Consider the following 13,076-nt stretch of genomic DNA (forward strand, 5'->3'; position numbering starts at 1 on the left):
AAAACTGAATTTCTGTTTAACACACCAGTTATCCAAAAGTCTGAAATAAACCATTCAAGACTCTTCACAGAATATGTTGGTTCATCACAGGGCTTCCATTTTACTATATAACACAGGGGAGAACAAAAGGTCAAACTACAAAAGTTTGAAAACTCTGACCATGAGAAGAGTAAAAAATCCTTCTGTTTCCCCAGTATGTGACATTCTCTAGACTCCATTTTGGGTTCATTTTCATTATCTTGGAATAACTAGTTTCTGAGAAGGATCAAAACCACAGGTAACCTCAGAAAAATGCTTTGGCTTTAAAAAAAGGACTAGAAATCTAATGGGAAGATTTATTATTATATAACTTCCAGCCCAATCTAGCAGATACAGGTGGCTTGGATCGTTCTTACAAACATTAGATTAGCCTTCAATTTCAGATGCTTTATATTAAGTTACCCTTAGGATGTGAGGATATATTCTTAGCTCGGTTTAAATCAGTGGGAATTTTGCCACAGACTCCAAGGGACCCTTACCTTCTACAATTTTGCCTTAACAAGATATCAGTGTTTGCCAAAACCTGCATCTTGATTTATTTGAAAATTATTGCTAAAAATATTTGGCTTAACATGTAATGGGTTCAAATTTTCAGGTGGGATAAATCAGCGTAGCTGCAGAACTGTGCCAATTTAATCCACCTGAGGATGTACCAGTGGGTTTTATCCTATTTAAGATCATTCATAGTAATAAAGTAATTGTTTTAAAATCTTCCTGGTTTTACACAGCAGGCAGTCACAGTGGTTTCACCCAGGGCTACTGCATTTTTGTGGGTATAAGCTGCAAATCAAGCAAACCCGTCCTTTCAAAAATGTATTATTCCTTGAAAGTAAGTACACAATTAACCTATATTTTTTATTCAGTCCTGGCACCACTCAGCAGAGGCTGTATTTAAATTTAGTCAACACAAATGCAAACATGCCTTTGCAACACTGCTTACAATAGAGAACCTTTGAGTAACAGTGGTTCATTTCTACTAAAAAGTTTATTTGTGTTAGCCATTTGTGCAATTTTACATGTTACTCGTTAACAACTACCCACACCTGTGCAAGATCCTATTTCAACCTCCTTTTTACAAAAAAAAATCTAAAATAAACTCAATTCATTATTACTTAATGTAGTGTTTGTATGATAAGAGAGAAACTTGCCAGTTGAGGACTTGGGCATTTAATAGACTAGTTGAGAGAGAGAAAAGAGAAAGCCTTAAGACAGTGAAAGAAAAATAAACACCTTAACACAACTGCAACTGTAAAGTAACCTCTTCCCCCTGTTACTTCTATAGGCATGTACTTACTCCATGCTGCTGCAGAGTAGAAGAGGGAGGTTCTTCTAGCTAAGCCCTAAGTATTTAAGAAATGTTAGGAAATTTTGGTATTTGCCTTACTTCAAAATAATATAAAGCATTTGGAAGTCAAAGATTAAGCAACGGAAGATATGAGAGAGCAAATCCATGTCATACATAATAATTTATGATAATTATGAACTCACGTTGCTGCAGTAGTTTGTTGGACTAAAGCTCACATAATGCAAAATACCATAAAGTAGAAAAAGAAAATCAAAAGACCATTGCCTAACTTAATGAAAATGAATTTATCAGGTAGGGGATTACAGCATGGAAAGTTCTTGTTAATTGTTTCACTGGAAAATTATCTTGACTTTGGATAAATCTTTGTTACTGTACTGTATAAAAGCACTACCAGTTTGGATAAGAAATCGATGTGTGAAAGCTTAAAACCCTTCACTTGCCCATCGTCCCTCTAAGATTTCAGCTAGCAAATGCTTCTTCAACATTTTTAGCAAAAGGTAGGTGTGACCAGCAAGTGATATCTTTTAGTGCAAAACTTGTTTCTTCAGCTTCTGCTCTGCTATACTCTGTTCTCAGTGCAAGTTCTTTACACTCAGAAAAAACATACATGAAATCAATTACCCAAGTCTGTAACTATGCAAGTACTGTTTGAAATAAATTGTTGAAGATGACCAACTTTCCATTGGTTTCCATAGAGTAAGGACTGTAAAATGTGATAGAAAAGTTTGGGTTGGAAGGGACCTTTAAAGGTCATCTAGTCCAACCCCCCCTGCAATGAGCAGGGACATCTTCAACTAGATCAGGTTGCTCAGAGCCCCATCCAACCTGACCTTGAATGTTTCCAGGGATGGGGCATTGACTACCTCTCTGGGCAACCTGTCCCAGAGTTTCACCACCCTCATCAAAAACAATTTCCTCCTTATATCTAGTCTGAATCTACCCTCTTTTAGTTTAAAACCATTACCCTTGTCCTATTGCTACAAGCACTACTAAAAAGTCTGTCCCCATCTTTTTTATAGGCCCCCTTTAAGTATTGAAAGGCCTCAGTTAGGTCCAAAATATTTCCCAAATGAACCCTGACATACCTGCCAACTTCCCTGAAGTTACAACAGCAGTAACTTCAGTAAGCAAGTACTGACTGATGAAACGATGGATACACATCATCAATCTGATTGTCAACAGAGGCGTGTTTGCCACAAAGTTTCACATATCTGAGAATTTATGTGGCACATATGGTTCTTGCTGAACTCTGTGAGCAGCTAAACAGCAAAACTGCAAGTAAGGCATGCTCCATCCCTTTTTTTGTGAAGGAAGAGAAATGGAGACAATTTGGTAAGAGCTGTGAAATTCATGTCCCAAGGTGAATTTTTAGTGCAAATTAGCTTTTCATCTCTTAGTATATATACATGTTCAGTATCTTAAGTGATAAGCCATAATGCAGAATGAGTACCTCACTCATTCAACCCTATCTCCCACTGTCTCTTTCATAAAGTAATCAAGATCTACCTAAAAAACTAACCAGATTTTCTGCCTCATTACTAGTCCTTTAGAAGGCTGTTGCCTCACTGCTTTAATAGTTGGAAACCACTTTACAGCTCCCAGGTGAAATTCATTCGGGGTAGTTCATACCTATTTTTCTTGTGCCCAAATCATCACAGAGGAAAACAGTTTCTCTCCCAATATTGCCTCCAGACCTTGTCTTGTTTGTCAAAATGAAGCAAATGCTAGCTGCCTTCTCTTGGAAAGTAGGTGCTTTCCCTGATACATTAGTGCTAGCTAACTTCTCCTGTGTATCCATTTCCCTGAACACAGATGACCAGAATTGTACCTACGGTTCTAGATAAAATCAAGAAAAAATAGTAGGGTTATCTAAAATGGCTTGTACATTTCCTTGTCTGCCTTGTCTGTCTTATTCCTGTCTGTCTGTCTGTCCCATCATACCTAGCTAGATATGGTTTTGGGTCACACTTGCCATTTTTACAGCCACAGTAATTGGACGGCTTACATTTAATCCTATGATCGACTTCTTTCTATGTAGAACACAACATATAATTATATATGGTATAACAACATATTCATATTTCTTCTTTTTTATTATACCTTGTAATTAAATTTATTTCATGACAGAGGGTATTAATGTGTGCTTCATTCAATATGCATTTCACAACTGATGGGCATGTTTAGTTCAGAATTATTGTCTAAATGTTTCTCTGGGTTGCTAAACTGAAATACTTTTCATGCCACAAAAAATCTGCCCACATAATTTGTTTGTTTCTGGTTCTTTACAATAGCTGACAGTAATTCAGAATTTCCTCATAACGTGTGCAATATCATTAAACCTGCTACACCTCAAGTTATTCAAACATATTAAAAGGTCATTTCAAAAATGAAGCAAGTCTACTGACATCTGTGTAGCTCAACTATCCAGAGATAAGATCTCTCACACACTTATAAAAAGTGTGAAAAAATGAAAAATCTAATTAACACCAAGGTTTGTTTCTACAACAGAGAAGAATAAAATTATTCTGAGGTAAACTGACAAGAGTACTCTTGGAAAAAAGTAAGTGATGATACATTTTTAAGACTGATTTGAAGACAGAGGCCAATTTCCCATGAATTTTGCTAGAAAAAGGATTATGAAGTACTCGCCAAGTTGTTCTGGACATATGTGCCAACTTCTCTAGTATGACAGCAGCAAGGAATAATCCCAGCAGGTAAATGTGACTGCCTTTAAACTGCTGAGAAAAATGAGCCTTACTTTCTCTGACAACATCCCAAGACCCATGTTTACATACATTGTTCCAAAGACTTCAGTCAGTGGCAAATCTAAATAGCGATATCTAAAAGATACATTGTTTTGACATAGAGTAAGAAATTGCTTTATCTGTTTCACTGACCTTGAAGCTGGCGTCCTTTGTACAAGTCCTTTGTTTTGGTTGGGTGAGCTCTGGCACCGTTATCACACTTAGGTTGTTCATACCTAAAGAACAAACGGGGAGAGAATAAAACCAGCCAAGGTTAATTTGATTTAGAACTACTTCCAATTTTGTAGTCCAAATTAAACTTGTACCTTCTTTTATTCAGGGAATAAGCTTGTTTTTCATTCAGAAGGTGCAATGCAAATTCATCTGCCTATTTTCCACTTACCTCAAAGAAGCCAGCACAACTTTATTCTCCTGGGGTTGATACCAAACTAAACAAATATTATCTGTTCCAAAGCCCATTCTACAGGGAGGAAAACTGAGGAAGGAGAAAACTGTGGGGAACTGCTATAAAGTAATACATAATAAAAAATAATTTTGAAAAAAAAAAAAAAAAAACCAAAAACAAACCACAAAATCAAAACCAAAGTCAGGCTCTCCTCCCACCTACCAAATCAAAAAGGCATGACCAATGTGACAAATTCTGACATCTGACACAGTATTCATGTTGGGAAACACCAGAAAAGCAATTTCAAAATCCCAGCAAGCCAGGTACTGTAGTTAGCTACTACTGCAGCTCTAAAGCCATGTGCTACTGTATCCTTTCCAAAAAAAATGTTAGTTCGCATAAGAAGGGCTAACCATGAACAGCTAACATTTTGAACAAGAGTGAAGAACTGATAGGGTTTCCAGAAGGAAGGGAATTGGTCTGGAGCTGCTTGCAATGGATTGTGGAAAAGACTGAATCTCCACCTGCTACTTGAATATTCTGGTTCCTCTATGCTTTCTTAGTTTACTTAAAGTCACTTTGTTAGTCCAGCTGGTAACAAGAAACTCTGCTATTTGTATTTCCAACTAACATTGACTTACGCAATATCTTTCATGCAAGACTGGGAGGCATGGAAGCATCTGCTGCTGAGTCTCTCCTTTTTGTTTCTGTCCCACTATTGATGCATGGTGGTTTTTCACTCAGCTTGACAAAATCTCCTTCTGAGAAATTTTACTTTTTCATTCTCCTAAAGTAGTTTGAAGCTGCAGAATTCAGTGTGTAGCATTTCAGAGAAAGTTTCAATTCTCAGTTAAACACGCTTAGTAATATGACTTGTGTCCACATACATGTGTGTGCACATACATACCTGTTCACTGCATCTGGGTTCTTTCATATTTTATACAACTGCTCATCTTCCTTTGAAATTCTCCTATTCTACGTTCTCCAAAATGACATTTACTGAGAGGCATACTAAAATGTCTAATTAAAATATACTAATCCAAATTTTTGGAACAAAATATTCTTTTTAAAAGCATTAAACGGTGGCTATGTCCTGGATCTAGGCCAGACTGCCCCTAAGACCAATACCTGAGTATTCTGATCTTAATTGTCAGGCAGAATGAAAAAAAAACCAATATTATTTTTCCTTTGAGTGCTTAATTTATTTCCGTATCATCTGATGAAACTGCCCACTGGCCCATCAAACTTTGGCTCCTGCAAGCAGGTACAGTGTTGTTTTCATGGACATGGGAGAGCTAGAGGCACTTTTTTTCCCTAAAGAACAGCAGGAATAGAAGCTGCTTTGATAGCATAGGTTGGATTCAGATACCTGATGGGTGACCACTTCAATCAGCCAAGGAAAGAGTGAAAGGGAAATCTCTGAGCAACACTCACTAATGCAGTACCTGGCAACCAGCCTGGTCCCTGATTAATCTGATACCTGACTCTGCATTCCTCTTGTCCTCTTCCGTTACTGCTCTGTGCCTACACTGTCTTTTATGGCCTCTACTCTTCTACCCTTTGGGCTTATATTTTTGTTAAATACACATGTAGTTCATCATATACAAACTAAATCTATTAAAGCCCAATAAGTGTTAAAATGCTACAATGCGAAAAGTCTACATTTAACTCTTTAAAGCAACTGGAGAAAGAAAATGAATCCTTAGAAATTTACCGTAAAGGAACAGCCATGCTAAGAACTGATAAGAAAAACACACTTGCCTCAGTTTTCATGGGGAAAGAGTGGGAAAGGGATAGCGTGTCAGAATGGAGCACTGTCTGGTTAAAAATAATGTGGTCAAAAGACACGCCAAGTTACTCTTTTGAATTTTAAAGGAGAAAGAATCCTTAGCAGTGGATGTGTATCTAGAGTCGGCAAGGACTTATGAAGGCTGCTTTATACCTCTGAGCAGTCTGCTGGGAAGCACTGAGATTTAGTGAGGTGTACAAAGCAGTAGAGGATGGAGGCTTTCACAGGGATTCTACAGTGTGGGCAGCCTCACGAAGCAGCTGATTTATGTTCTTTTTTAAGTTTAGAGAGTCTTGCGCAAGTGGACTGGGGATTACTTTGCCCATGATCCTAGCTGCTAAAAAGTCGCCTGTGAGAACACAGACTCATGGCCCTGCTGAGCAAAAAGGCTGAGGGTCACGCTGTGATGTCCAAGAGGCATTGGGAGCCCACTGCTGAGGACCATACTGACAGACTTTGGGGGGAAAGGTTGTTTGTACCTTTTAAATGCATTATCATCTTTTAGTCAAATGGATGTTTCCTCTAGGCTTTCATAAAAGCCAGCTTGATACCACAAATTCACATATTTCTTGGGAGTTTTACTATCTTAAATATCCTAGGGTGGTTCTTCATTCACATGTCTTTAGTTTAACTCTATTTTTTTTTTTTTCTGGAATGCCTTCAATGACAAATCATCTTTTTTTCAGATGACAGGACATTAGAAGGTGAATGAGTATTAATAACTTCCCTTCATTTTGGGGGTCTAATTTAATGTGACTACTATTTATTGTGGTATTCAGAGCCTGATGATTTGACAAATTTCATCCTCATGAATGTATTCTAAACAAACAACATGCAAAACACTAAGCTGTTCTGGCAACAGCTTCCCAGATCTGTCTATCCTTTCACTGTTGTCCCCTAGTGATTTGATCCAGATTTGCAGAACAGAGATTCCAGGATGCTATGCATCCTTCTTGCTACCAGGAGTACTAATGCTATCAGTTTCTGCAGTAGAGTTTTAACAGCTACTCTTCCAGTTTGTATTTTGCAGTGGAAAGCTGGAAGATAGCACACACCATTTTGCATTAGCCTCTGGTTCTTTAAACTAGGGAAGAGTCACATGTTCATTCTTCCCATTCTATAAGAAAGAATTACAAAAAGACAACTGCATATTCATCATCATATTCTGATCCCCCTTTACTCCCCTCTGCCAGGGAAAAAAATTTAATTTCATCAATATAGAGAAAAGAAAAAAAAAACCAAGAAATAATTCATGGGATTCCAGCCCAGCTAAATCTTTCTCAGAAATGAGGTCTAGACATTCCTCTTAAACTCCAGGCAGTAATCCCACCTGCTTGTTTACCAAGACTGTAGATTCCTAAATACACCAGTCATTCTTTATTTAGTATGAAACTCCTAAAACTGAGCACTCTACTTACCCATCTGTGCTCAGAAATGTCCTCTCCAGGGATATTACTAAATATTACTTCCTCAGAGCTTCACTGAGAACTGCCCTTGAGTCCAGCAAAGCTGAACAAATTAGAAATGGCCAAAGCCACAGCAATTGGTCTTCTGAGTATCAGTCAACAGACAGAGCACTCAGTGAACAAAAGGAAGATTTGTGTCTGAACCATACGCATGAAATGATTGAATTCAATTTGCCAGACTTCCAACTCTGGAGACATACAGCACAGTGAAAGACCTCCCTGCCACCTCTTCTCCCACAGCTGAGTGACTGTAGTTGCCAAGCACAAGAGGCCAGCAGACCAAACAGGAAAAAAAGAAGACCAAGACTGATTCTAGATCCATAGATGATTCATCAAGGGGTTGGGAAGAATTAGAATTCCAGTCTATATGACAGTAGAAGCCAAAATCACACCCATTGCATGCACACTATACATATGAATAGAAAAGTGAGTTGGTTGACTTTCAAGGATTACCAACTCCATTTTCATAAATCTCGATGTGCAGGATGAACAAGGACTACCTAGCAAAATTCAGATTTAAAAAGGAAGTATACAAAGGGTGGAAACAGGGTCAGGTGATACAGGAGGAATATACAGACACTGTCCAAGTGTGCAGGGATGAGGTTAGGAAAGCCAAAGCCCCCTGGAGCTAAATCTCGTAGGGGGCATGAAGGGCAACAAGAAGAACTTCTTATGCACCTATCAGCAGCAAAAAGAAGACTAGGGAAAATGTTGGCCTGCTGCTGGGTGGGACAGGGGACCTTGTGACAAAGGACATAGAGAAGGCAGAAGTACTCAATGCCACCTTCTCCTTGGTCTTTCCTTGTAAGAACAGTCTTCAGGAACCCCAGGTCCCTGAGACCGGTAGTAAAGTCTAGAGCAAGGAAGACTTACCCTTGGTGGAGAAGGATCAAGTCAGGTATTGTTTGAACAAACTGGACATAGAGAAATCCATGGGACCTGATGGAATGCACGGACAAGTGCTGAGGGATCTGGCTGATGTCATTGTGAGGCCACTCTCAACTATATTTGGAAGGTTGTAGTGACTGGGGATGGTTCCTGGGGACTGGAAGAAAGCAAATGTCACTTCTGTCTTGAAGAAGGGCAAGGAGGAGCTGAATAACAAGCCAGTTAGCCTTACCTCAATTCCTGGGAAGGTGATGAAAGCAAATCCTCCTAGAAGCTATTTCAAAACATATGAAGGACAAGAAGGTGATTGAGAGTAGTCAGCGTGGATTTATGAAGAGGAAATCATGCTTGGCCAACACTGCAGCCTCTTCAGATGAAAAGAGAAGAGCAGATGTTGTTTATCTTAATTTTAGCAGGGCTTTTGACACTGTCTCTGATTACATTCTCATAGACAAACTGATGAAGTATGTGCTAGATAAACTAACAGTGAGGTGTGTTGAAAACTGGCTGAACTGCCAGTCTCAGAGTTAGGATCAGCAGCAGAAATTTCAGCTGGAAGCCAGTCACCAGTGGAGTGCCCCAGAGTTCAATACCAGAGCCAATATTGTTTAACCTCTTCATTAATGACCAGGATGCTGGGACAGAGAACAACTTCAGCAAGTTTGCACATGATACAAAATTGGGAGGAGTGGCTGATACACCAGGGGCTTGTGCTGCCATTCGCAGGGACATCAACAAGCTAGAGAAATGGGCTGGAAGGAATCTCATGAAGTTCAAAAAAAGGCAAATGCAAAATTCTTGCACCTGGAGAAGATTAACCAGCACAGGATAGGGGCCAACCAGCTGGAAAGCAACATTGCGGCAAGGGCCTGGGATTTCTGATGGAGGCTGAGTATGAGGCAACAATGTGCCCTTGAAGCAAAGAAGATCAACAGCCTCCAGAGCTGCATTAGGAAGAGTATTGCCAGCAGGTCGAGGGAGGTGATCCTTCCCTTCTCATTCGCACTGGCAAGACCATATCTGGAGTGCTGGGTCCAGCTCTGGGCTCCCCAAACAAGATGGACATGGACATACTGGAGTGGGTCTAGCAAAGGGCCATGAATATGATTAAGGGACTGGAGCATTTGACATAATAAGGAAAGTGTGAGAGAACTAGGACTGTTCAGCCTGTGGAAGAAAAGGCTCAGGGGAGATCTTATTGGTGTCTATAAAAATCCAAAGGTGGGGAAATAACAAAACTAAGTCAGACTCTTCTCAGTGATGTCCAGTGACAGGAAAAGAGGCAATGGGTATAAAATTAAATAGAGGAAATTTCATTTAAATGTAAGAAAAAACTTTTATTTTTTTAACTGTGATGGTGATCAAACACTAGAACAGGCTGCCCAGAGAGGCTGCGGACTATCCATCCTTGGAGATATTCAAAGCCCGACTGGACATGGTCCTGAGCAAGCTACTCTAGCTGACCTTGCTCTGAGTAGAGGGGTTGGACTAGAGAATCTCCAGAGGTCCCTGCCAGTCTCAACTATTCTATGATTCTATAATGATACTCATAAAGAAGAACTACAAAAACATCAGCAGAAGCCCCACTGCTTGATGAGCACAAGAAGATGATTTGGACTCAAATTAGAGAATAGGAACTAAGACTCCATAAAATTATTTAAACTATAATTCAAAGAAGGATTAGCACTAAAACCAAGAAACAGTAACAGAAGAAGAGCAGAAAAGGGAGCCTCTGAAATTTCTAGAGGACATCTCTAGGTCCTCACACAATATGTGTACTGATCCTACAGTTTCAGGACCAAATTGGATTATTTTGCTTTTGACAGTTTATGGATCTCAACTTGCCAGAAACAGCAGATCAACAGTAACTTTAAGTCATGCTCACTTCAGCTGTTACTGTAATTGGCACAGTCTAGACTACAGTGTAAACAGCTATAAGTAAATTAGCACTTGAAGAATATGTGAAAAACACTCCCCCAAAATATAATACTTTACAGCAAGTAGCTTATAATGTTTTTTCATAAACCTTGTGCAAATGATAAAAAATTCTTTTTGCTTAAGCTTCAGAAGATTTATGTTTGCATCAAGATATCCATACTGCCCGTCAGCTTTATATGAGCTTCTATAGCATACTTACAAGGGCCAAACCTCAATAACCAGCCTAAATAACATCCTTTGGAATCTGATACTTGCCTTGCCTACATCTGCTCTATGTGGCTCACAACATTTTACCATATATCAGGCTCGGATGAGATGACTGAACTCCAAGCTTCTATTAATAACACACTAAAATGATATTTCCTCTCTATGGGTTCCCAAGCAGTTGTTCCATCAAAGCCAGTCACATGAAATAGTTGAGGAGGTTGCTGGAAAAATAACTGAACATTTCTGAGGTTGGATGTGGTTTCTGTATAGACCATCTTACTTGGTTCTTCTATATTCAGGCTAAGGAGTATGAGGTTTCCTCGGGGCTTATTCATTACCTGCTCCAAGCCTTGGCTTCCCAGCACAAAATGGAAGTAAAAAAGAGGACTAGGGAAGCAAACTGCCTGTGACATTGCAGTGAAGGAGTCTGTGACCATCTGGCCTTAACTTTTGATGTCTCTTAGAAATATTTCACTTCATAGTGGAAAAAACCTATATGACAGTCAGTCTCACCTCTGTGAGAACTCTGTTTCCCGGCAAGATCATGGAGCAGATCCTCCTGGAAACTGTGCTAGGGCACATGGAAAATATGGAGGTGATTGGTGACAGCCAACATGGCTTCACCAAGGGCAAATCATGCCTGACAAATTTGGTGGCCTTCTATGACGGGGTTACAGCATTGATGGATAAGGGAAAAGCAAGTGATGTCATCTACTTGGATTTGTGCAAAGCATTTGACACTGTCCCACACGACATCCATGTCTCTAAATTGGAGAGACATGGATTTGATGGATGGACCAGTTGATGGATAAGGAATTGGCTGGATGGTCACACTGAAAGATCAATGTGTGATCAATGGCTCACCGTCCAAGTGGAGAGCAGCAACAAGTCACATTCCTCAGGCATCGGTATTAGGACCAGCACTGTTTAACATCTTTGTCAGCAACATCGCCAGTGGGATTGAGCGCATCTTCAGCAAGTTTGCCAATGACACCAAGCTGTGTGGTGCGGCTGATGTGCTGGAGGGAAGGGATGTCATCCAGAGGGACCTTGACAGGCTTAAGAGATGGGCCAGTGCAAACCTCATGAAGTTCAACAAGACCAAGTGCAAGGTCCTGCACACAGGTTGGGGCAATCCCAAGAACAAATACAGGCTGGGCAGAGAATGGATTGAGAGCGGCCCTGAGGAGAAGGACTTGGGGGTGTTGGTTGATGAGAAGCTCAACATGACCCGGCAACGTGTGTTTGCAGCCCAGAAAGCCAACCGTATCCTGGGCTGCATCAAAAGCAGCGTGGCCAGCAGGTTGAGTGAGGGGATTCTCCCCTTCTACTCCACTCTGGTGAGACCCCACCTGCAGTACTGCACCCAGCTCTGGGGTCCTCAGCACAGGAAAGACATGGACCTGTTGGAGCGAGTCCAGACGAGGGCCATGAAGATGATCGGGGGCTGGAGCACCTCTCCTATGAATACAGGCTGAGAGAGTTGGGGTTGTTCAGCCTGGAGAGGAGAAGGCTCCAGGCAGACCTTAGAGCAGCCTTCCAGTACCTAAAGGAGGCCTACAAAAAAGCCAGAGGGGGACTTTTTACAAGGGCATGTAGTGATAGGACAAGGGGCAATGGTGTTAAACTGAAAGAGGGTAGATTTAGATTAGATGTAAGGAAAAAGTTCTTCCCTGTGAAGGTGGTGAGACACTGGAACAGGTTGCCCAGAGAGGCTATGGCTGCCCCATCCCTGGCAGTGTTCAAGGCCAGGTTGGATGGGGCTTTGAGCAACCTGATGTAGTGGAAGGTGTCCCTGCCCATGGCAGGGGGGTTGGAACTAGGTCGTCTTTAGGGTCCCTTCCAACCCAAACCATTTTATGATTCTTTGGATCTATGATGTAATTCCACGAGCAACAGAAATCTACATGCTAGTACATGCACACTAAGGCATCTTCTCTATACAACTTTTGAGCACTGAACATGTATTCCCTTACCTGGTTGATGTACCAGGGATGGGACGTCCTGTATCCACCAGAACACACCAGCAGTAGCCTGTGGAAGGATGGCACTGCACTGGCTTGTAGAGGCCACCCTGAGCACACTCTGGAATGAACACATTGTCTTTCTGGGGCTGTTTAGCTTCCTCCAGGGCTGACTGAAGTTCTTGATCACATGACGATGCTTTTGAAAGGAAAAGAAAGAAAAAATACTCAAAAAGCTATATGGAAAGGGCCTACTAGATTTATCAAACAGGTTTTACATCTTTCTTTGATTGCATATAAGGATTGTATTTGAAGAGGTTTGCTAGAGC

At 40.6% G+C, this 13,076-nt stretch overlaps 1 protein-coding gene across 3 annotated transcripts in view; it reads right to left on the reverse strand.

Annotated features, from left to right (window-relative positions):
* SMOC2 (SPARC related modular calcium binding 2) overlaps positions 1–13,076 on the reverse strand; it is a 149,391-nt gene that overhangs the window by 34,142 nt on the left and 102,173 nt on the right. For all 3 annotated transcript variants that reach the window (XM_069800820.1, XM_069800818.1, XM_069800821.1), the window contains exons 8-9: positions 12,760–12,946; positions 4,243–4,325 (exon numbers count right to left, since the gene is read on the reverse strand). In XM_069800820.1, the coding sequence (XP_069656921.1) occupies positions 4,243–4,325; positions 12,760–12,946 (270 nt within the window). The remainder of the gene's footprint in view (positions 1–4,242; positions 4,326–12,759; positions 12,947–13,076) is intronic.

The sequence above is a fragment of the Haliaeetus albicilla genome, chromosome 13, assembly GCF_947461875.1.
Source record: "Haliaeetus albicilla chromosome 13, bHalAlb1.1, whole genome shotgun sequence".
Taxonomy (NCBI): domain Eukaryota; kingdom Metazoa; phylum Chordata; class Aves; order Accipitriformes; family Accipitridae; genus Haliaeetus; species Haliaeetus albicilla.